General features: G+C 32.9%; 2 protein-coding genes across 2 annotated transcripts; one reads left to right on the plus strand and one right to left on the minus strand.

The window, feature by feature from the left end:
- Window positions 1–4,688: 4,688 nt before the first annotated feature.
- LOC127729113 (toll-like receptor 4) lies at window positions 4,689–8,562 on the plus strand. Its single transcript, XM_052236769.1, has 2 exons — window positions 4,689–4,798; window positions 6,216–8,562. Exon 2 carries the CDS (start codon window positions 6,235–6,237, stop codon window positions 8,458–8,460), a length of 2,226 nt encoding a protein of 741 aa, XP_052092729.1. The 5' UTR covers window positions 4,689–4,798; window positions 6,216–6,234; the 3' UTR covers window positions 8,461–8,562.
- Window positions 8,563–13,307: 4,745 nt separating this feature from the next.
- Window positions 13,308–23,366, minus strand: LOC127729124 (CD63 antigen-like). Its single transcript, XM_052236781.1, has 8 exons — window positions 23,281–23,366; window positions 22,899–22,965; window positions 21,774–22,001; window positions 19,482–19,556; window positions 17,934–18,044; window positions 15,069–15,299; window positions 13,899–13,982; window positions 13,308–13,450 (listed from the first exon to the last, which is right to left on the minus strand). The coding sequence occupies exons 2-8, from the start codon at window positions 22,956–22,958 to the stop codon at window positions 13,385–13,387; spliced, it is 855 nt and encodes a 284-aa protein (XP_052092741.1). The 5' UTR covers window positions 22,959–22,965; window positions 23,281–23,366; the 3' UTR covers window positions 13,308–13,384.
- Between the last annotated feature and the right edge of the window lie 1,212 nt (window positions 23,367–24,578).

The following is a 24,578-nucleotide window of genomic DNA, read 5'->3' on the forward strand; positions in this document are numbered from 1 at the left end:
TTTACTTAAAAAATTCATTGTGTCGTTGTGCACGGTATTGGTATCACTGAGCGTTACAAAACGTTCCCAAAAAAGAAGACTTTAAAGTGACCGTAGAATTTACATTCTTCATATAAGTATTCATTTTGCGGAAATTTATTCCATACGTTAGTACTGTTAAAAACGGTTTGTAGTCGTTTTGTGTTTTTGTGTGTTGTTTAGTTCTTTTTTTCTTTAATTGGCGTGAACATAAATCGACTTTTATTCATATCTAAGCGCTCATTTCAAAAGAATATCTATGCAAAGCAATTTCAAGCATAAAAAATATAGTTTTCTATTAAACGAAAAAAAAAAATGGCGGGAATGTAATTAATTACTTTGAAAGTGTTGGCATCTACTGTTTAATGAAGTCATGGTAAAGACAATTAAAAAAAATTAATATGTTGGGCACATGTCATTACACCGCAACTCAATGACCCTTAAACACATAATGGTTGACATACTGTCTTCAACAATAAAAAAAAAATGTTTTAACAATATTTCAAGATCTATTAGCACTAAGTTCGATAATTAGTGAATAAATATATCAGATAATATTAAAGACGCTAGAAAACGAATGTAAATAATTATATGTATAAACAAAAACAATGAATTTAGCAGACATGGGGTACTTGAAATATGTAATTGTAATTGACCGTAATTAATTACAATTTCACAAGTAATTGAATGTGATGTGCAATTGAGCATTTTTTTAAGTCACTTTTGCACATACTTACAACTTCTCGTCCAATCAAATTACTTGAATTTGCCTTCTAATTTTTATAGTACATACTTTTTCCGTGTACTAAGTAACTACGCATGAATGACCACAAGGGTAAGATTTCATTGTATCGTAATCAAGATATTAAAACAAAAATTGCCACTTTCTATTTTGAAATAAAATGCTGTGTTCCAAATTAAATTTAATGGTTTGCAATTAGTTTTCACATTGATTTTTTAAATATCCTGCTATTAAAATCTTTGGATCTAAAAAATGTTTTTGACGATTGCAAGTTTCTTTCATTTAAATAAAGAGTAACAAATATGGTTCTTTATACCTCGATTAGAGTACAACGCCATCTTAAAATTGTGATAATTTATCATCCATTCAATTACTGTGTACACAAAAAAGTCTGTACTTTGAAACCTTGTGAAGGGAAATTAAGGGAACTTGATCTATTTCGTCATGAATTGATTCATTGATTGATTATTGGTTGCTTAATGTCTAGTGGCAAATATTTCATGCATGTTCAGGACGATGTCATGAATTGAAAAACCATGATAATGTCTGAAGAGAATGTGCCATCTATATATATATATAAAATGACTGAATAATAGCCAACGATAAATCTTACGGGGCGATGGATCATAAAATTATGATACAATACACTACAAAATATAATATATAACAAGTTTAAAAGAGTACAACATCACCAAAAAATAATTAAATCATGGACAAATTTTAGATATTTCGGATAACTAATATCCTTCATCAGTAAGATGTAAAATGAATCTTATCTTGACATGTGGTAGTCAAACTGAAATAAAAATCTTGAATGCTATACAAATTATTATGTTTTCAATATTGATGTTTAGAAAGAGGAAGTTTCCAAACATCAATATTGAAAAAAATTACCAGCGTATTGATTATTGATAATTTGTATAGCATTCAAGATTTTTATTTCATTTTGACTACCACATGTCAAGATAAGATTCATCCTATTTCGACTCTTTAAAATTCAAGAGTCTATCCCACATTGAGGCAAATTATATGGCCTTCCAAATACCGTTTCGATTCCTAACATCACTGAAGAGACATTAATTGTCGAAATCAGGACATGGTGTACAAAAGTTTTTGCACCTCATATTTGTGGTCCGGGGGTTGGAAAACCCCCATTTTTGGACGATCAATGCTTTTGAATGGGAACATATGGTTGGACCCCCCCCCCCTATACTGGGTTGGAACACCGTTTTAAAAATCGCTGGATTCGCCCCTGGTATGTCCCCATAGATAGTCTAGCGGATAGTCATTAAAGCAACTACCAATAGATCAAAGATACTAGGGTTTGTGTTTTTTTTGTTTTTATTTCAAAGTAAAAAACTAAAAGATGTATCAGAACATGTATATACACATATATATATATACAAGTCTAAATTGAAAACAACGTTCAAACCTATGATTGCTTTGGATAAAAACCGCAATTTTTATACGTGTGCATGCAAAACAATTTTTTTGTTAGAGGGGTCTAAATACAGCACAAACAACATTTTCTAAAAGACCAAAAAAGTGAAAAAGTATATTTTAACGAAACGCATTTGACTCTCAGGTCGAACAACAAATGTTCTTAAACCCTGCTGACTGCCATTGGCGATTGCCAAATAAACGGAACACCGATGTAACAAATGGATCTCAATTATAAATTTAATACTAAACAGAAAACAATAAACTTGCGGAAAAGATGGTATACCGCAAACAAAAAGTGCAAAGGTTTTTGTACACCATATCCGGATTTCGACAATTAATGTCTCTTCAGTGATGTTTGGAATCGAAACGGTATTTGGAAAGCCATACAATTTATCTCAATTTAGGAGAGACTCTTGAATTTTGAGGAGTCAAAATAGGATGGACGGATCATATAAACCCGAAGGCAAATATAATACAAGCCCAAACGAAAAAATATAAACAAGTCTAGATTGAAAACAACGTTCAAACCTATGATTGCGTTGGATAAAAACTGCAATTTTAATACGTGTGCATGCAAAACAAATTTCTTGTTAGAGGGGTCTAAACACAGCACAAACAACATTTTCCAAAAGACCCAAAAAGTGAAAAAGTATATTTTAACAAAACGCATTTGACTATCAGGTCGAACAACAAATGTTCTTAAACCTATATAGGTGTCATATTCTCTTCAGACATTATTACGGTTTTTCAATTCATGACATCGTCCTGAACATGCATGAAATATTTGCCACTGGACATTAAGCAATCAATATTCAATCAAATCATGACGAAATAGATCAAGATGCCTTAATTTCCCTTCACAAGGTTTCATGGTACACACTTTTTTGTGTACAAAGTAATTGAATGGATGATAAATTATCACAATTTTAAGTTTTACTCTAATTAAGGTATAAAGAACCATATTTGTTACTATTTATTTAAATGAAAGAAACTTGCAATCGTCAAAAACATTTTTTTAGATCCAAAGATTTTAATAGCAGGATATTTAAAAAATCAATGTGAAAACTATATTACAAACTATTTAAATTAATTTGGAACACAGCATTTTATTTCAATCTTGATTACGATACAATGAAATCTTACCCTTGTGGTCATTCATGTGGAGTTACTTAGTAGACGGAAAAGTTCTGTACTATGAAAATAAGAAGGCAAATTCTAGCAATTTGATTGGACGACAAGTTGTAAGTATGTGCTAAATTCAGATAGACATTGATTTAAATTGATAGTCAATCAATAAATATAACTTCTGGCTATTTGTTTGATTATAAACTATATAATGACTGTTTTTTCAACAGTTATGTTTTCATGTTAACATGTGTTAAGCCAATTAGAGAGAAATAAATATACCCCTAGGAACATGAATTATTTATAAATCAATTATTTATAATTAAGACTAAAGTATCTTTAAAAAAAAAGTCAGGATTTCTAAATCATTTCTTTCGGAAATTTTTTTACTAAGTTGTGATCAAAATGTAAAATCATTTCAAAATATTAGGGCTCTCTTTTTGTTTTTATTTTCAATGAAATACATTAAAATATAAAATTTGATATTTTCAAAAATTGAATAAAGCTTTTTATCATTTTGAGCATTAAATTTAACCACACCTCTAGTCCTAAGGCTTCCTGATAGACAAAGTATTATGTGCACTTCCGATTTATGTATGTTTTTACTTTATTCCCGTACAACGTACCGTACGTAAAACGTCATATATCTAACTTTTACTCTTCTTTGATACGAACTTAATTTGAAAATAGAGCAATGTATGATACTTATGTACATATCATAAAATAAATGCAAGTTTTCAATATTTTATCTAAATTTTCCTTTCAAAAGTAATTGAAGTAATTAATTACATTTGCCAAGTAATTGGAATGTAATTAATTACATTGGTAAAAAAAGTCAAATTTAATGTGTAATTTAATTGAAGATTTTGTAATTGTAATTGAATGTAATTAATTACTTTCAAAAGTAATTGACCCCATGTCTGGAATTGAGAAAACTATCTGGTTTCTTTAGATCCATATTGATAATCATCACGATAAAAAAAATATTACAGAAGCTTTTATCGTCCGTATTGAAATCACATAGGACATCTGAAAAAAATAAATGACATTAGTTTCTAAAGGACCATGCAAAGTCTATTGAAGTCCAAAGGTTAAGAGGTTGTGGGTCACTGTAACAGTTGTAAGCTGATTATGAGGACAAAGAACGAACGGACGAAGGAATACACATACTAGTCTCTATGTAAAACACACCTCAAACTGAAATAAAAATTGTGTATAGTTTTCTATTTTCAGATGGATGTATTATTCACGGCTTATTGGCAGGGAGTTTAAATCTTTTGAATTCCATGATGTCTTATAAATGGTTATAAACATGAAGTTATTCATCCGTTTCAAAAGACATTATTAATTATTGTACAGATAGAACATTTTCAAATTCGATTTAAACTCGTTTTAAACCATTGATGGGAAAACCTTCAAAAATACCAGTTTTATGTTATTTTTGACATAGATTACATGGACATATTTAGGGTAAGTTTTTTCTATTTTAATTGCCTCTAGTTTTATTTATTAAAGATGTATTTTATTTTATACTCCCATTAGCCAAATGGATGGTTTAGCAATCATTATGTCCCTTCGTCCGTCTTTTTTTCATTTTTTACTCCCCTCCCTCCATATTTTCTACCCGTTACTCCCTATCCAAAACTGACTGAATTGACTCCAAATTTTTAATTGTTATCGTGCACCATCTGATTGCCTTTTAGTTTAGAAGTGTGCCGTAGTAAATTAAGAGTAAATACGTTATGTATGATTGACCACAAAAAAATACAACAAATGCACCAAACATACCTAATACAAAATTCACACCTCTGCATCCCATTGTATATATTTGAAAAAGAAAAAGATTGGATTGCAAACAATATTGGATGTGCATTATGGAATTATGTAAGGGTTTATTCCCGATTGTACCACGTTTTAAAATTTTGAATTTTGATTGTCTCACATGAAAAGTTCTGAATGTCCAACATTATTTCCGTATGTTAAATGGTCTGAAGTAAACAGTGTAATTGTTGTTGTTTATTTTGCAATATCATAAGTTGAAATCATCCCTTTGAAAATTTAACAGACGTCATCACGAGTTGGTTGACCGTTATGCAATATCTGTTTTACATATGATGACGGATATGTTCCAACTGTCGTAGCCACAACTCCGTCCTCTTTCCCTCAAATGTGATCTACCGAATAAGAATTTCTACCGGGTGTGTACTTACATAAACATGAACTCAGTTTTTGGTGGTGTTCGTGTTGCTCAGTCAATAGTTTTCTATGTGGTGTTTTGTGTACTGTTGTTTGTCTTTTCGTCGTTTTTAGCTTTTTTTCGCCATGGAATTGTCAGTTTGTTTTCGACTTATGAGTTTGAATATCAATTAAGTATCTTTTGCCTCTTTCTAAGACAATATCACAAAACAAAATAAAATATGTAAATGACAATATTTGACCATGTTCATTTCAAACTTTATAAGTTACAGTGATTAATCTGATCCAGAAATAAAAAAACTAACCCGATTGTACAACATTTAAACTTTCCGATTGTCCCACAAACATCTTCCAAATTTTCCTTCATAATTCTATTCTTTTTTTACCTGTAGTTTTAAAAAGTGGAACAAAAATATGTAAGACATATTAAATATAAAAACAAGGAGATGTGGTAACATCGCCAATGAGACAAATATTTACCGGAGGCCAAATGAAGTGGGAAAAAGCAGCAGTAGGTTACAATTCAACTTGCAACAATGAGCAAACCGCCAACCATAAAGTAAGCTATATAAAAGTTCCTGACAAAACAACAACCGGATGAGTGTTTCATTGAACTGCAGTTAGTAAAATCAAACTCATTACAGTCTATTTGATCTTGATAATAAAAGGTTAACATTATTCTTTATTTCAGGACTGTTTGCAGTTTAAGAATGGCATTTTTATTCATACTTTTAACCGTATTTTACTTGGTAAATTCTAAAGAACATGGCGCTTGTGATTTTGGCAACCTTGGTCAAAGCTGCAAAAATAGCACTATATTTATTGTGGACTGCTCACGGAGTAACATATCAACTATTCCCCTTTTTCCACTTGGTGTACATGTCGTCAATCTCAAATTTAATCAAATTGAAATAATCAGAAATGGAACTTTTCAAATGCTACAAAATCTTACCGAGTTAGACCTTTCCTTTAATCAGTTGGTCGAGATAGAAAGAGATGCCTTTGTTGGATTAAATAGATTACAAAAACTGAATCTGCAAAATAATACACTCAGATACAGTTTCCTGTCCTTCCCAGATTCAGTGTTTACATCCTTGATATCATTGAAGTATTTAAATATAAAGTTTAATAACAAACCTGCAGAAGACAACTTAGAATTACTGCAAAGTGAGATATTTGACATACACGTAGAAACATTAGAAACACTTGAAATTGACGTGTTGTTTCCTGTTAATTCAACAGACTCTGGTATTTTTCCATCAAATATCACAAGTTTGAAAGCACTGATTACGGGCATTTGTGTGATTACTGAACTCCAAGAAAACACGTTTGATAATCTTAAAAATTTAGATTATATCGATTTATCATCGTGTCCAATAGAAACATACAGAAGTAATGTTCTGCAGTATAGGTATATCAAATATTTAGATTTATCGAACACGCAATTTTTGTCGGACGATGTTAGCTTTTTTGCCTTTATGCACGACATTAACACATGTGCTCTTGATACACTCGTTTTGTCAAATACTGTAACAGACTATGATGAGGTCTTCCACCATTTTATTTCAACTCTTTTTAAGTATTTGTTCTATACAGAAATACGAGAATTGCGTTTAAGCTATAATAGTTTGGTGAAAATAGAATGGCGAACCGATGAAATATCTAGTGATATGGCGAAAATAGATTTGTTACATACAAAGACAGAACAGCATGTATACAATTATGATATTCCAAGTACTCTTCAAACCCTAGATCTTTCACACAATTCTCTCATCCGATTTGCTTATCCAATGGAGAATGTTGTGTGTTTGAATTTAAGCCATAATATTCTTTCGGAAATTGAATATGACGTGTATGTAAACAATGTTGGGACTGGTGTGAAAGAACTGGATCTCTCTTTCAACCTTATAACTAATTTGGCACAGTTTACATTCCATCAATACTCATCATTAGAAAAATTGATTCTTAACAATAACGAATTTGATGACATAACATTTGATTTCGAACATCTTACAGACTTAAAATTATTGGATTTATCCAATAACAGAATCAAATCGTTTAATCATAAAAGCATGATCATTTTGTCGCAATTAATGAAAAATCAAAACTTTTCTTTAAATTTGGAAAATAACAACCTTCAATGTACCTGTGACACAATCAATTTTCTTCGTTGGATGCAAAATAACCTCCATCATTTCCAGAACAATGATTTATATAAATGTCAATTAAAAGATGGCAGTGTTGTGGTACTAAATGACCTAAATACAAGTATAACACGACTAGAAAAACAATGTCTATCTTTAACGGGCGTCATCGTTTGCACATCTGTGGGTATCTTTATTACTTGTATTATCATTGCAATTAAACTGGTTTATCGAAATCGTTGGATAGTACTTTACTACTATTATCTCAAGAAAAGTAAAGATTTGAACACTTCGGAATCAACAGAATTAGAAGAGGGCTTTATTTATGACGCATTCGTTGCTTATGCGGAAGACGATATGAAATTTGTTCATGAAGACTGCATTCAAAACTTGGAAAACGACAAGAACTTAAAACTTTGCATCCATCATCGTGACTTCCTACCTGGAGAAGAAATAACCGTTAACATAACTAACGCCATCCACAGAAGTAGAAAAACAATATGTATAATCACCAAATCTTTTCTTGAGTCATATTATTGCATGTTTGAGTTCAACATGGCTAAGACGGAGGGCATTTATTCTCGAAAGGGAGAGAATACGTTAATACTGGTGTTCTGTGAAGATATCTTACCACGTGACTTACCTCTTGTGTTGTTGGAGCTTGTACAACGGAGATCTTACATTCCTTATCATGATGATCAACGAGGAAATATTGAATTCTGGGAGAGAATAAAAGAGGCCATTTGTGGCAGTGAGTTGGAGGTACGAATGCTGAGCATTTCAACTGTGTAATACAACACTTTTTAAATTTTAAGCAGGCTTAGAAAATGTTCATTCTAGAGTATATAAATCATGTCTATGCACCAGGCTTATAACTATATATTAAATTGTGCCCCTCTTCTTGCCGACTTGTTTCATTATTATTATGAGGCTGACTTCATACAGGAACTTCTTAGGAAGAAAGATATGAAGTTAGCAATATCCTTTAACTCTACGTTCCCATCGAACTAGAGATAAAGGATACTACAGATACAGTTAAGTCTGCCTCATATCTTGACTTACATCTAGAAATTGACAATGAGGGTAGGTTGAAAACAAAACTTTACGACAAAAGAGATGATTTCAGCTTCCCAATTTTGAACTTTCCATTTCTATGTAGCAACATTCCAGCAGCGCCTGCATACGGAGTATATATCTCCCAATTGATACGATATTCCCGGGCTTGTGTTTCCTATCATGATTTCCTTGATAGAGGATTGCTGCTCACAAGGAAGCTATTAAACCAAGAGTTCCAAATGGTGAAGTTGAAGTCATCCCTTCGTAAATTTTACGGACGACATCACGAGTTGGTTGACCGTTATGGAATAACCGTTTCACAAATGATATCGGATATGTTCCTTATGTCGTAACTACAATACCCTCCCTATTCACGAATGTGACTTACCGAATTAGACTATTTACCGGATTTGTAATAACATAAGCAACACGACGGGTGCCACATGTGGAGCAGGATCTGCTTACCCTTCCGGAGCACCTGAGATCACCCCCAGTTTTTGGTGGGGTTCGTGTTGCTTAGTCTTTGGTTTTCTATGTTGTGTCATCTGTACTATTATTTGTCTGTTTGTCTTTTTATTTTTGGCCATGGCGTTGTCAGTTTGTTTTCGATCTATGAGTTTGACTGTCCCTCTGGTATCTTTCGTCCCTCTTTTGGTACGCCAGACGAATGTTTCGTCTAACAAAATCTCATTAGTTGTGCTCGAACCAAGCCAGTTGCATAGCAAAATCATATATTACCAATATTTCAAAGTTGAAGAGCATTGATATCCGAAAATTCGACAACTTGTGCCAAATACGGCTAAGGAAATCTATAGCTGGTTTTTAAAAATAGAAGCTTGAAGTGTTTGAATGGAACCTAAATAAAATCGCAAAATTCTTCTAAGGTCAACTTTGCCTTCGGGAGTTCGAACTCTAGTTTCTTAATAATTTATCATTTATTGAACGGGGAATTTAGAAAAGTAAGTTATAAATCATGTCAGTACCAAAGCTGATGATACCTTCGAGGACTGATAGTCCACCGACAGATGTATCGATCCTGTGCTAATAAATGACACAGTTAAGTCTTCTTCATATCTTGAGTTAAATGTAAAAATTGACAATGATATTCGGTCGAAACTTTACGACAATCAAGATGATTTCCGCTTCGCAATTGTGAGCTTTCCATTTCTATGAAGCACCAATCCAGCAGCACCAGCATATGGAGAATATATTTTCCAGCTGATACGATATTTCAGAGCTTGTATTTCCTATGATGATTTCCTTGATAGAGGATTGCTTCTGAAAGGAAGATAATAAAACAAGGGTTCCAAGTGGTGAAGTTGAAGTCATCTCTTCGAATATCTTACGTCCGGCTATCACGAGTTGGTTGATCGTAATGGAATATCTGTTTCACAGATGACGACAGATATGTTCCAATTGTCGTAACCATACACCCGTCCTTTTTTCCTCGTATATAAAATCGTATATTGTACTTATATGATCAACCCAACGGGTGTCTCGTGTTAAATCTTGTGTAGTAGGGTCTACTTACCTTTCTGGAGCACCTTAGATCACCCCTAGATTTTGGTGGAGTTTGTGTTGATCAGTCTTTAATTTTCTATGCAGTGTTTTGTATGATGTTGTTTGTCTTTTAGTCGTATTTCGTTTTATGCCAGTGTGATGTCAGTTTATCATAGAGTTATGAGTTTGCATATCCCTTTGGTATCTTCCGCCTTTCTTTTCTATATCTCATGCGTCAAAAATCATTTGAATTAAGTAATACACCCTACTTTAAGTCTTATTCATAGCTCGTATTCCTTGTCCGAGTTTTGTTTTACTTTTACTTTAGATCCTGGATATTTACTGTTGCATAGTTCATCTCGACAGTTAAACTGGTACCATTTAAATGTGTTACTATAGAGATACGTTAACACAAATATCTTGTTTTAGGAAGGTATAAATCATATCATACTTGGTCAAAAACCTCTCTAGTTCAAACAAAAGATTCGCATAGACTGACATCAAGATGCTCAATTCCTTTACTGACAACATATTTTGTACGAATGGAGGATGTATTTTTCAACAAACAATTGGCATTCTTATGGGAGTCAACTGTGCTTCTCTTCTTGTCAACTTGTTTCTTTAAGTTTATTCGTATGAGGCAAACTTCATATACACAACGTAGGAGCTTCTAAAAATAACAAAAAGTAGCTAGCAATATAAATTATCTACACGGTCCGCTTTATAAACGATGTCTTCTCAATAAAAAATCAAACGTTTAGTGACTATGTTGAACGTATTCAATCAATCAAACTTAAAATTAAGGATACCACAGATATAGTTATGTCTGCCTCATATTTTGACTTACATTTAGAAATTGGCAATTAGGGTCGCGTTAGAACAAAACATTACGACGAAGGAGTTATTCCAGCTTTGCAATCTTGAACTTTCCATTTCTATGCAGAAACATTCCAGCAGCGCCTGCATATGGAGTATATATCTCCAGTTGATAAGATATTCCAGAGCGTGTGTTTCCTATAATGATTGCCTTGAGGATTGCTACTTCAAAGAAAGCTATTGACTTCCAAGACGTAAAAGTTTATATCATCCATTCGAAACTTTTGCTGACGCCATCAGGAGCTGGTTAACCGTTATGATATATATATCACAGATGAACACGGATATGTTAGAATTGTCGTAATCACAATCTCGTTCTCTTTTTTTCCGATTGTGACATCTCCGAATGAGACTCATCAGCGAATTTATACTTACCATGAGTAACAAAACGGGTGCCACTAGTAGGGCGGGATCTGCTTACCCTTCCGGAGCAACCGAGAACATCCTCAGTTTTATAGAGGTTTTGTGTTGTCCATGCTTTATTTTTCTATTTAGCGTTTTGTGAACTTGTTTTACTTTTCGTCGTCTTTCATTTTTTACAATCGTGTCGTTAGTTTCAGTCGACTTTAGATTTTAATGTCCTCTTTTTATCCTCTCCCTATTTCAAAACGATATCATATATCCCAAACACGTCAATTGGACATTGTTACCGGTAGAAGTTATCATTGTCCTTTACATTGGCTTAGAAATTACGCGAAACATAGATGAAACATGTACATATAAGTCGACGATTCATTTTCATGCCTATTATTTGTCAAATAACTGCAGATGTCTGATTGCAGGGTAAACATATTTACTAACGGACCCCAAATAAAAAACAATACATGAGGTGTTCTTCTTCTACATATGATTAGATTGTCCTTCTGACATTTTTTTTACGGAAAAAAGTGGATTTGTAAACATCAATTGGAACTATTAATTGACCATTTCATATAAACTGATATGTCACTTCAATGTTAACTATACACCAGAGACCATTGACAACTATAGGGTACCGTCTTGAATAATGCGCAAAACAATATCGTATAAGTAAGCTATAAACAGCTTGGATATTAAACAATTCAAACAAGAAATGTACGGCTTGATTTATTATTAATCAACTTACAAACATCTATCACACCAACCACTGATGAATTACAGATTCATGACTTGGGACAGGCACATTTATAATACGGCGAGGTACTAACCTGGACAATCTTATTTTATTCTTTTTTTTATTTTGGAGAATATCTTTCTTAAAGTTTTCCAAGATAATTAGACATCTGACTTTTAAATGTACCATGCATTATATATATTCTTCGTTCTAAGACAAGATTTTTTTCTGAAAATGAAATTAACGAATACCACGTGAATGCAGATGTTTTTCTGGTATACTGCGTTTACTTGTCTTGTTTTGTATAGACATTAATAAACTATAAAAATCACCTGTATTTTCATTTATCTAAACTTTTCACATTGTTCAATATTGGTTTTTTGTTTTTTTTTTTTTTGTTGTTTCTTTATCTTAGCTTTTTCATTTTAGCTGGAGAGGCTATAAACTACTTGCATGATCATGGCATACATATTAAATTTATATTTGAAGAGGCTGATATATCACCTAATCATTATACTTTACTAGCGAATAACATTTTGAGTGTAGGAAATTGTTTTGTGAGACGGTTCAATATATTGGATCATCACAATATTTCAACAAATCAGAGAAAAATTGATTTTGGAAATAACCTATTTAATTGAGGTTTTGACGTACTCAAATGAAAATCATATAAAACGTAATGCTCTAGAAAATATAAACAGTGAATAATGTAATAGTTGAGCAAAGGATGGATTGGATCGGGGTTCTGTGTATTCACATTATTTGTATAACTCCTTACTCTTGAGAATTAGAGGGGTATTTTCCAACCCATTTGGTTACCCGCAAACAATATTTTTATTTATAGTATAGTAATTAAGGTTGAAAACCCTTGGGGAGATGGTCTCCAATGGGCTTATAATTTGTTCACATTTTATAACCAATTATAATTGACTGCATAAGTATGCATGTATTAGAGATAAATTTATTGCCAAACACTTTTTGAAGATAAGTTCTATTGCAAAAATAAACGTTCGCCAATGACATGTTCCACCATAAAAGGATAACCGTAATCAATCTGATTAAATTCAGATCTATCACAACTCGCGTGCTCGTATATATAATGATAATAACGAAATCAGAAATCTATATTTTAATTAAATTGAAACTGAATAACTGAATAGGTCTATTATTCTTTCTTTCAATTGTATTTTTCTATATTACTTCCTCTCTTTTCTCGTCTTCTTTCATTAGACAACAAGCAGAAATGAATCCAAACACCTGTAATAAAAATGATTGGTTGTAAAATCAGGATCTTTATTATTATGTGTTATTGGCTTTGAACTAGCTTTTAGTATTAGTATTCTCGGATCTTTAGAGGGTGTGTTTTTGTGCGTTGTATCGATCTGATGTGTCGAGCCATTTTATACTGATTTACATAGTTTGTTCTTATGTTGTGCTGTTACTCCAATGTGCATAGCAACATGCGTTATCTCTCTACCCAGGCAAAAACATCCATTTGAGTGGGTTTTTTTTTCTGTTTTTATTGCCACAGTTTTAACTTTCGAAATTATCTTACTTGTGCTATGGTTAGCGCGTTTTAGTGATGTGTCAAATTACCATTGTGTTCATTATCTGTGTACCTTACCCAAGGTTCTTATATTCAGAAACTAAAAATCTGTGTGCGTGTGTGTGTGTGTCAACGAATTCCAAGACCTATTATACTTACTTGCAGACCAGCTATACCAGACGCGATACCTATTAAAATGCTGAAATACTTATTGAATTCTTCTTTCAAAGCATCATAACAACCCTAAAATAAAAAAAAAGAATGATGAACCTTTCTGCTGATAAGCATATAGCTTGTTGTCATGTAATTATAGCTGCCAAGACAGGTGAATTCAGAGCAAAATACAGTTAAACATATGTGTTCACCAATTGAACATTGATCTCCGGAGTTTTAGAACCAACACTACTGTTTTATTATGACTTATTTACTTGTGAGTAAAAGTAAAGTTTCAATGACAGGATGGAACATAACGTAGTTTGATTTTTGTGATTAGTAAAATTCTCAATAATTGTGTGCAAGGAGTGAGAGAGGGGAAGGAGGTGGTGTGGATTAGAATTGTTTTGTGTTTTTTCTGTAATTTTTGTTAGCATAGCTTCAATCATTCGGTGGTTAAACTTGTGAAATTCAAACTGTAAGAAAGACTAATGAATTTCAGAAATTTCATAGTTTTTGACTGAGGGGTATTTATATGATAAGTCATATAGTTCGATTTTCTCGCTTCGTGATCAGAATCCAAGGAAGATTTTATGACAATACGACATGCTCAGAACTGCTATGGACGGGATAGTGATATATCTCCGGGAAGTAATAATGAATACTTTTATCTTTCTATTCTTTTTCTTTCAAGGGATATTTAACATTTTCCCGTCCCTATGACCATGTGATAATATTCTTTAGAGGTCGCGTTATATTATCGATTTTATTCACTTTCGTTTGGACTATACTGCTTACACTGTTAATGTTGATGTATCAGAATCGATAAGTGACTTAGTAGTATGTGCACCAGTCTGAGTAACTGGACATTGGTTATCCACCGTAGAGTTTATTAGTAACTTACTGTAGTATGTGCTCCAGCCTGAGTAACTGGACATTGGTTATCCACCATAGAGTTTATTAGTAACTTACTGTAGTATGTGTACCAGTGTGAGTAACTGGACATTGGTTATCCAACACATAGTTTATTAGTAACTTACTGTAGTATGTGTACCAGCCTGAGTAACTGGACATTGGTTATCCAACATAGAGTTGATAAGTGACTTACTGTAGTATGTGCTCCAGTGTGAGTAACTGGACATTGGTTATCCAACACATAGTTTATTAGTTACTTACTGTAGTATGCGCTCCAGCCTGAGTAACTGGACATTGGTTATCCACCATAGAATTAAGGAAGGTTGTCATATCATCGGGGAAAGCATCTTTATTGTTAAACTGACAACACGTCAGAGGTATGGTTGCTGTTGCTGTGACGTAAACACCTCCTCCTGAATCATACGCATATGTAGTATTCCATGTGTTGATAGAAGCATACTCAGTTTGATTGACCACACCACAACACGTAAACTGAAAAAAAAGCAAAGCTATTCCTCATCTTATACAGGCGATGAAGTAAATATTACTGATAAGCAGTTTTAGCTTTTTTAGCGAATTGAAAATAGCATCTTCGTTCATTCAAGAAAAAACAGATTGATTTATTAGTTGTTTATTTGATGGTTCCTAAACCTCCGGTAAACGCAAAAAGTCTATGTAAATATAGAATGATGCTTATGTATGAGGGTAAACGATATGTGAACGTTGAAAGTAAGTGTTGGTAAAAATTATTACATTTATGTTTGTAAAATACATCAATAATAATAATATCTTGATTGTCGTCTAAACATAATTAGTTTGTTACAAAAAACAAAAAAAAACAAACATAATATAGCAAAAAAAATTACAATTCTATAAGAAATGAACACATTGAAAAATGTTATAAGTCTTCTGCCCCCAGTTCTAATGACTGTTTTATAAAGGAGCCAATATTTTTTCCATGTTCTATGATAGATGGGTTAAGCATTTTTTTTACTTTTTGTTCTTGGGTAAGAGACATAAAATTATGAGAAGGTAATATTTTCAAATAGATTATCCCTTAGTATTTTGTTAATTTTACAGTTTTTTCATCCTCCAGTATTTCTTTAATATGTAAAAAAGTAAATGTAAATAGATATAAGAAGATGTGGTATGAGTGCCAATGAGACAACTCTCCATCCAAGTCACAATATGAAAAAGTATTAAACCATTATAGGTCTGAGTACGGCCTTCAACACGGAGCCTTGGCTCACATCGAACAGCAAGCTATAAAGGGCCCCAAAAATGACTAGTGTAAAACCATTCAAACAGGAAAACAACGGTAACTATTTTTTTAAGAGTAAATATCCGAACATTTGTGTCCTAAAAACCGATTTCACAGATAATACATAAAAAAGATGTAGATGTTTATACGCAAATTAGTGAAAACAACTGTTTCTTGTTGACAACTGGACTTCGTTTTTTGTGTGTTGTTGATTATATAGATATATATACAGTATATGTACATTGACGGAAAAATTTATTTGTACGAGCTTTAGCCCCTCTTCTGGCCGACTTGTTTCTTTATTATTATGAGGATGACTTTATACAGGAACTTCTTAGGAAGAAAGATAAGAAGTTAGCAATATCCTTCAACTTTACGTTCCGCTATATAGATGATGTTCTCTCACTAAATAATACAAAATTTGGTGATTATGTTGAACGAATCTATCCCATCGAACTAGAGATAAAGGATACTACAGATACAGTTAAGTCTGCCTCATATCTTGACTTACATCTAGAAATTGACAATGAGGGTCGGTTGAAAACAAAACTTTACGACAAAAGAGATGATTTCAGCTTCCCAATTGTGAACTTTCCATTTCTATGTAGCAACATTCCAGCAGCGCCTGCTTACGGAGTATATATCTCCCAATTGATACGATATTCCCGGGCTTGTATTTCCTATCATGATTTCCTTAATAGAGGATTGCTGCTCACAAGGAAGCTATTAAACCAAGAGTTCCAAATGGTGTCATCCCTTCGTAAATTTTACGGACGCCATCACGAGTTGGTTGACCGTTATGGAATAACCGTTTCACAGATGATATCGGATATGTTCCTTATGTCGTAACTACAATACCCTTCCCTTTTCACGAATGTGACCTAACGAATAAGACTATTTACCGGATTTGTAATAACATAAGCAACACGACAGGTGCCACATGTGGAGCAGGATCTGCTTACCCTTCCGGAGCACCTGAGATCACCCCCAGTTTTTGGTGGGGTTCGTAATGCTTAGTCTTTGGTTTTCTATGTTGTGTCATCTGTACTATTATTTGTCTGTTTGTCTTTTTATTTTTGGCCATGGCGTTGTCAGTTTGGTTTCGATTTGTGAGTTTGACTGTCCCTCTGGTATCTGTCGTTCCTCTTTTAGAAACATGACAAAAAGCGAGGCTCGCCGAGCTTTTCTCTTGTTTTGTAGCGAGTAGAAATACATTTTATATTTCTGACATTGTACATATATTGTTTTTATCCTGCAATTTACACCCGGCACTTGAAGTTTTAGTTGTTTAAATTCAAATAGTTGTCTCTAATTTTTCATAGAATCGACATAGTTTAAACGCGGACCGCGAAGAGGTCCCCGAAAATGGACTGCTACGCAAAAAGAAATATTCACATTACCGTTTGTTCAAAAAGGAAGTGGGTTACATGTACAAATAAAACAAACAAATGTTTGTGTACTGTACCTGTTATTTGTATAAAAGTTGGCTGATTGCAGGATAAAATCAAAATCTTTCAAAGTGAAGTAAATAACAAAAACTCTTTAAAATAATCAAGAGCTTTCGACTGGTATTTTCTTGATGCGGAACTTTACCAAATTTATAAAGATCCGTTGAAGAGGACCAAATTGACCAGTCGAAAGCTCCGGAACATTTTAAAGGGTTTTTATTAATGCTTTTGTAACCTGACAAGTTCTTGTGATGAAAAGCATACTGGTAACAAGCACAGTAGAATAGTTTCTGTTTTGCTTTTTTATTGAAGTATAAAAAAAATCACTTTACACAAAAAAAAAATAATTGGGGAGTAAAAGGGAAATAATTCTTTAAAAAATCTGATAAGACATTTAAGATATATCTTTGTACTCACCACGATTTGTGCCAAGTCAAATGCCAAACTTATAGCATTAGAAGTAGAATATGGTCCAATATAGTTATCATTCAGCATGGTCAGTAAGTTGTCCTTTGCGTAGGTCTCAAGCTATTCAATAAAAAATAATTTATCATAAAACATTTGCTTGATCTTTGTAAATTTATATTTTTTCGTAAAATGTTTATGTTTTCAAATTTATCTGTGACACTAGGCTGGTATAAAAATAAGAAGATATGGTATGATTGTCAATGAGACAACTCTCTACCAGAGACCAAATGATTAGATATAGGAAGATGTGGTATGAATGCCAATGAGACAACTCTCCATCCAAGTTACAATTTATAAAAGTAAACCATTATAGGTCAAGGTACGGCCTTCAACACGGAGCATTGGCTCACACCGAACAGCAAGCTATAACGGGCCCCAAAAAATTACTAGTGTAAAACCATTCAAACGGAAAAACCAACGGTCTAATCTATATAAAAACGATAAACGAGAAACACGTATGAACTACATACATTGGCACTCATACCACATCTTCTTATATCTATCTTCTAAATCCCTATAGGAGCATTAGCTGTGAAGTGCATGTTCATCGATTTGACTCAATTTTTCATATTTGATATATAGGATACTAAAACGTTTATCCACATTACAAACAAATCCAAAAATCTATGGACTCGTTATGATGTATCAGCATTTCAAGCGTTGTTTTTTTTAGACCAGACAACGTCTAATTAACCATGGAGATGACCTCTGCAGTATGACGATGGTCTCTGACCTGATATAAATATAAATATAAATACACAAAAAAGCACGTGCAATCGTATAGTGACCATTTGTCTAGGTCTGTTTGATTCCATGTCATGGATTAAAAAATATCTAAATCATCGTTTTGACTTGTACAAGAATTATTTTTTGTAAGTCTAATCGGTCAATGAAATGGATCTTCCATTGTTTCACTTTAAATGTTGACATTCCTTTTTTTTTTATATTGAACATGCTAAGCACATGCGTAACCCATCTCCAGCTTAATTGAAGTCGCATGAATATGAAGTTGAATTATTGACTTGCAAGCCCGTAATACACCAGCAATGTTTTTGAGTTTATTTTAACCAAATTGACTGTGACCAATCTTACTGCAACACGACATAAGCAACACGACGGGAGCCACATGTGGAGCAGGATCTGCTTACCCTTCCGGAGCACCTGAGATCACCCCTAGTTTTTGGTGGGGTTCGTGTTGCTTAGTCTTTAGTTTTCTATGTTGTGTCATCTGTACTATTATTTGTCTGTTTGTCTTTTTATTTTTGGCCATGGCTTTGTCAGTTTTTTTTCGATCCATGAGTTTGACTGTCCCTCTGGTATCTTTCGTCCCTCTTTTACTGCTTATAGCGAAATTTTATTTCAAAGTTCCGTATTTTAAATGTATGAAACAAAGAAAAATTGTCTTTTCATATTTTGTTTAAATTGTAGCTAATGCCCCTTTTATTTTATTACGATAGGAAAGCCTGCCGTGGCCTACGTTGAAACAGAACATCATACCTTATCTTTATAGACAATAACTAAGACAACAGCTGCTATTTCTAACAATATCATCAGTCCAATAATAACGACATACTGCAATTAAAATGTAAATAAGATAAATACTGAAAACAAAATAAAGATATGTATGGTCTTTTCGTACTGTAGTTGTGTACCTGGTTTGTCAATTTAACGCCCCTATGATGGCATTCCATATTAAATAAATGAGAAATCTTCCTCGAATGTATCTTTTACATTTGAGCGGTGACCATTCGTGCGCTAAACATGAATAAAACATATGCTAAAATCCATATTTATTACACTGTTTCCTATGAAAATTAGCGAAAATATAAATTTCAACATTAGGTCAAAATATATTTCAGCACCATGCTCCAGTATGTTATTGAATACAAAGGGATTACAGACCGGCGGCGGCGAACGTAGGTTTCATCTGACCTTAACCTCATTTTCCTGGTTTATTGGTAATTATTTTACGATTTTGTGTTTAATACCGTTTCTTAGATACTGTAAGCAAATGATCAACTATGTTTGGTGTATGGAATGATATGGGGGAGCAAATCTGTCTGGTGGGGTTCATCTGACCTTGACCTCATTTTCATGGTTCAAAAGTCAATGGAAAGTTTTCATGGTCTGTTTCGCATGTACTATAAGCATTAGGTTAACTATATTTGGTTAAGAAACGATTGTATGTCTGTCTGACAGGTTTCAAAAATTGTCTGACCTTGATCTCATTTTTATGGTTCAAAAATAAGCATATGATTGCATGGTTAAATCCGTCAGATACTATAACTAATAGTTTAACTATATAGGTGTATGGAAAAATTGCAAAGTGCATATGTCTTACAGGCAGAGTTCATCTGACCGCGACCTCGTTTTCATGGTTCATTGGTCAACGTTTAGTTTTCTTGGTTAGGTTTTTTTTTCAATACTATCTGCAATAAGTTAACCATATCTGGTGTATGTAATGATTGTAAGGCGTACAGTACATGTCGTCTGACCTTGACCTCATTTACAGGTAGCATTGATATAATTATGTCACCCGATCGACAATGTCGGGTGACATATTGCTTTTCCTCTGTTTCTTTTTCTCTATTTTTATTATTATTTTTCTTCCACCTTTTTGTCCGAAGCGTTCCTGTAAAACTGAAGGACCAATATTAATCAAACTTAAGCATAATGGTAATCACCATATGTAGATTTGCAATCCTACTTTGGCACCAAAAAATGGCTGCCGTTACCATGGAAACAGAAAAATAGTAAAAAAAATAAATTTTGGGGTTTAATGAATTATTTGATTATGCCTGAACTTAAAATCATTAAATTTTAATACAAGGTACATGTCCACTATATACAGGTTTTGGATGATTTTGACAATCATCGGAACTACTATGTTGCCATGGAAACTACACCAAAAATTTCAAAAATATCAAAATGCTCCAAACCTAATGAAACTTCACAGTAACAATGAGCAACATTTGTAGATGTGGAATTTGGCTTTTTGAATATCCAAAATGGCTGTCGTTACCATGGAAACAATGTAAAAATGGTCAAAATTAACCAAAGACCTTAAAGTAGCACTTCCTCTCTTAAAATGGTAGGTCAAATCCATTGAAACTTTGATGGTATGTTCCCTCCAATGTACCATTGTGGCATCTGTAATTAAAATTTTTGGAATGGTCTCTGTTACCATGGAAACTAGCAAAAATGTCAAAAATTTCAAATTGCTCCAAACTTAATGAAACTGAATATGATTGTTAACTGGCAAGTATAGATGAGACTTTTGACTTTAGAATTTCCAAAATGGCTGCCGTTGAAATGGAAACGGCTGAAATGTGAAAAATTCCAAAATGCTCTAAATGTACTGAAAATTTACAGAAAGATGTATAGCAATGCATATATGTGCATTCACTATTTAAAATATTTGGAATGGCTGCCGCTAAGTGTCAATGGGGGAAGGGTGACATCCGCTATTGCTTGCAATGGCAAATCTAGTGATTATTGTATGTTATACTTGTAGTACATTCAATCATGAGACATTTTGCATTCTTATTGGCGATTCTAGGTGCATGTCATTCGGCTTTCAACTCTGCATTGCATTATAAAGTATAGAACTTTACAACACCTATTTGTGCAACTGATTATAGCATGCAAGGTAAAATGATCATTTTATATTACTTTCCTTTAAATAACTCACGGGATTTCTATCGACTAGTTACGAAGAGTAGTCATTAAATTAATATTAATATTCAGATTCATATTTTCATTTTTGTTTCCCAACATTTTGACACTTACTATTCTGAGCAAACATTTACTCTTTAAGCATGCACCACAGCATCCAACAAACGAGATAAACACAACGAATGCCCCTGTAGCTATGAGGACATAGGCGGCCGACTCTAACAATGATGGAGTATCTACGCTGTCAACTGCTCCTTCCGTAGCACTTCGAGCTAATATCAGTATGTCGTTTTTATATACGATAACAAAAATTCCTCCACCAATACATGCTCCCCCAAACAGCTGAAAAATGGACAAACATTATTTTACTCTGCGACTGCATGTATCACTTTGGACTACTAGTATGTAATGTCTATAAAAAATAACGTTAGCAATCACTAGCACAATCATGTTCGCATCTAAATATTAGTCAAGCCCTTTTCAACTATTTTTTATAGTTTGTTCACATGTTGTGTTGTTACATCACTTTCTTAGGTTAATGGAGGGATGTACGCCCGCACACATATTAAACGCCGGTTCATTTTCTATGTGCCTGTTCCTAGGCAGAAGGAGCCTGCAATTGAGTGAGTTTTTAGCTGTATATCGTATTTGATTTTCATTTATTGTTTTGTAGAATTTGTTCTTGTATTGTGCTTTTGCACCACTGTCCCAAGGTAGAGGAGTGTTAGGCGCCCCATACATGCATGTTTAAGCCTTCCACAATCTCTTATGTGCCTGTCATAAGTCAGGAGACTGTTATTCAGTGGTTGTTTTTGTAACTGTATATCGTATTAGGTTTTCGTTTGTTGTTATACATAAATCAAGCCAGTGTTTTTCTCATTAAATTAAATTGTTATTAGTTTTGTTATGTCGGAAATATATAGCTTACTATGCGGTGTGGTTTTTGCCCATTGTTGAAGGACGTACGGCGATCTATGGTTGCTAACATCTGTGCCATTTGGTCTCTAGTGGATATTTGTCTCATTGGCAATCGTACCACATCATATTCTATATGCAAGGAAAATATTGATAATTGTTCTATATTCTCTAATTCGTATTCTTTTGTCTTTAATCGAACCATAGGCATATGTTGCCATATAGTCTATGAAAAAATACTCATAGGAAACAAAAGATACTTTATTAGGTGAATATTATTTCACTGTTTGTTTTAAACCCACAAAAACAATTCTACTTTCTTACCAAGAAAAATATTCCGAATGTGATCAGAAAACATTTAGATAATCCGTCACAACATCCCATGTTTAAGCTGAAAATAAATATGAAAAGTTTTAAGCCGAATAAGAAATAAATTTAACCATTAAGAGAGAACAGATCAGTAAGAAATAATGTTTACGAAGATCAAGCCAATGAGACATGATGGAAACGGATATTTTTTAACAGAAAAAAGTAAATATTATAGGTTTTTTCTTTTCTAGAATGCATGGAAATAGTTAATGATAAAAATGGAAAAAGGTATGAAAAGTTTTGCTTATCTTTATTTATGGAGTATGTTTTTTCGTGAAAATTTTCATGTAAAAATTGTAAATTGTAAAAGTGAAAAATTCTTACACGTTCTACTGACCTTTATTTATGAGCTGTTGACACCACCATAAAGAATAACACTATCTCAACATAAATATATAACAATTAATATTTATAATACTATAGACATACTTAAGGTTAGACTTAAAATCAATAAAATAGTTTAAGATACAATATCCGTTATCTTTTTCAATTCAAACAATTTGTAATAACTATTTTTGAAAATAAGTCGCTTAAGTTTAATTAGGAGTTTTGTTTATTTATATATTTAAAGTTAAGACGTTGCTAAATGTGGTTATATCATTGTAGGAGATATTAAAACAAGCGTCATGCATTGTTTAAAAGTATCACGTGATACTTTTTATTTTAAGAAACATATTAAATGTTGGTGGGAAATGATGAAAGGAGGTGGCAAAAAGGGAGGAGAGGCGCAAAAATTATTTATCGTAGGGAACAGAAAACACCATGTCAAAAAAATAAAATAAAAAAGAGTTAGTTCTACAATGCGTTGACCACAGAATAGTCCTCAAACACACCAACAAATGTTATTTGTATTACATGTATTATCTATCCCATTCTATGAACAAATCTAACCAGTAATCTTGGATAGGAACATTAGACATATATTTAAATTCCAAGACTATCTATTTGTTAACCAGTCAAACTTTAAACAAAACCATATATCTAAAAAAGTAAAAAATTCTCTAACAATAAAATTTAAAGAAATTTGGGTAGCTCAGTTGTTTTGAAAGCAATTCTGGGAAGAGTATCAATATACAGTCGGGCAATAACTTAAGAACTTACAGAAAATTTAAAAATATTTTTATGTAAGTTGAACCATATTTAATAATTAATTAAAAAAAAGACAGGCAAATAATTACAAGATTTAGAACTAGCTGTCATGACCTTGAAATTGAAAGAGGGAGGTATATTGGTATAGATAAAAGGCTGAAGACAGAGAAGATGAACTACATTTTCTTTTGAAATGTCCTGTTCTAAAAGATACAAGACCTCAACAGCTGTCTAATTTGAATTCTAAATTCAAAACGTTTTCAAAGTTATCTGATGAGATGAAATTTGTTTGGATTTTTTCATCTGAAGATGTGTGTGTGTTACTTCAAAGTTAATATTTAATTAAGTATACACACCATAAGTAGTATAACACTTGTTATATTACCATGACTGACAGCCACCCACAATTGTTAAGCACCAAGAACTTTAAAAATGATTGTTCATTCGTTTTCCAGAAGTTGGGTTCTTTTAGCATGCAATGCATAGATCCAGTCTTTGGAAATTCGTTCTATATCTCTCAGCTGAGACACTGGTATAAGGTTGTTC

Source organism: Mytilus californianus, unplaced genomic scaffold, assembly GCF_021869535.1.
Source record: "Mytilus californianus isolate M0D057914Y unplaced genomic scaffold, xbMytCali1.0.p SCAF_2, whole genome shotgun sequence".
In the NCBI taxonomy this organism is placed as follows: domain Eukaryota; kingdom Metazoa; phylum Mollusca; class Bivalvia; order Mytilida; family Mytilidae; genus Mytilus; species Mytilus californianus.

Bases quoted from the DNA above. Each gene is read 5' to 3' on its own strand.
- LOC127729113 (XM_052236769.1), top strand. From the start codon at position 6,235: ATGGCATTTTTATTCATACTTTTAACCGTATTTTACTTGGTAAATTCT.
- LOC127729124 (XM_052236781.1), bottom strand. From the start codon at position 22,958: ATGGGATGTTGTGACGGATTATCTAAATGTTTTCTGATCACATTCGGA. The intron at 19,557-21,773 runs GTAAGTGTCAAA...TTTTAATTGCAG, and splicing joins GTAAATGTTTGCTCAGAATA to TATGTCGTTATTATTGGACT. The intron at 13,451-13,898 runs GTAAGTATAATA...TTTTTATTACAG, and splicing joins CTGGTATAGCTGGTCTGCAA to GTGTTTGGATTCATTTCTGC.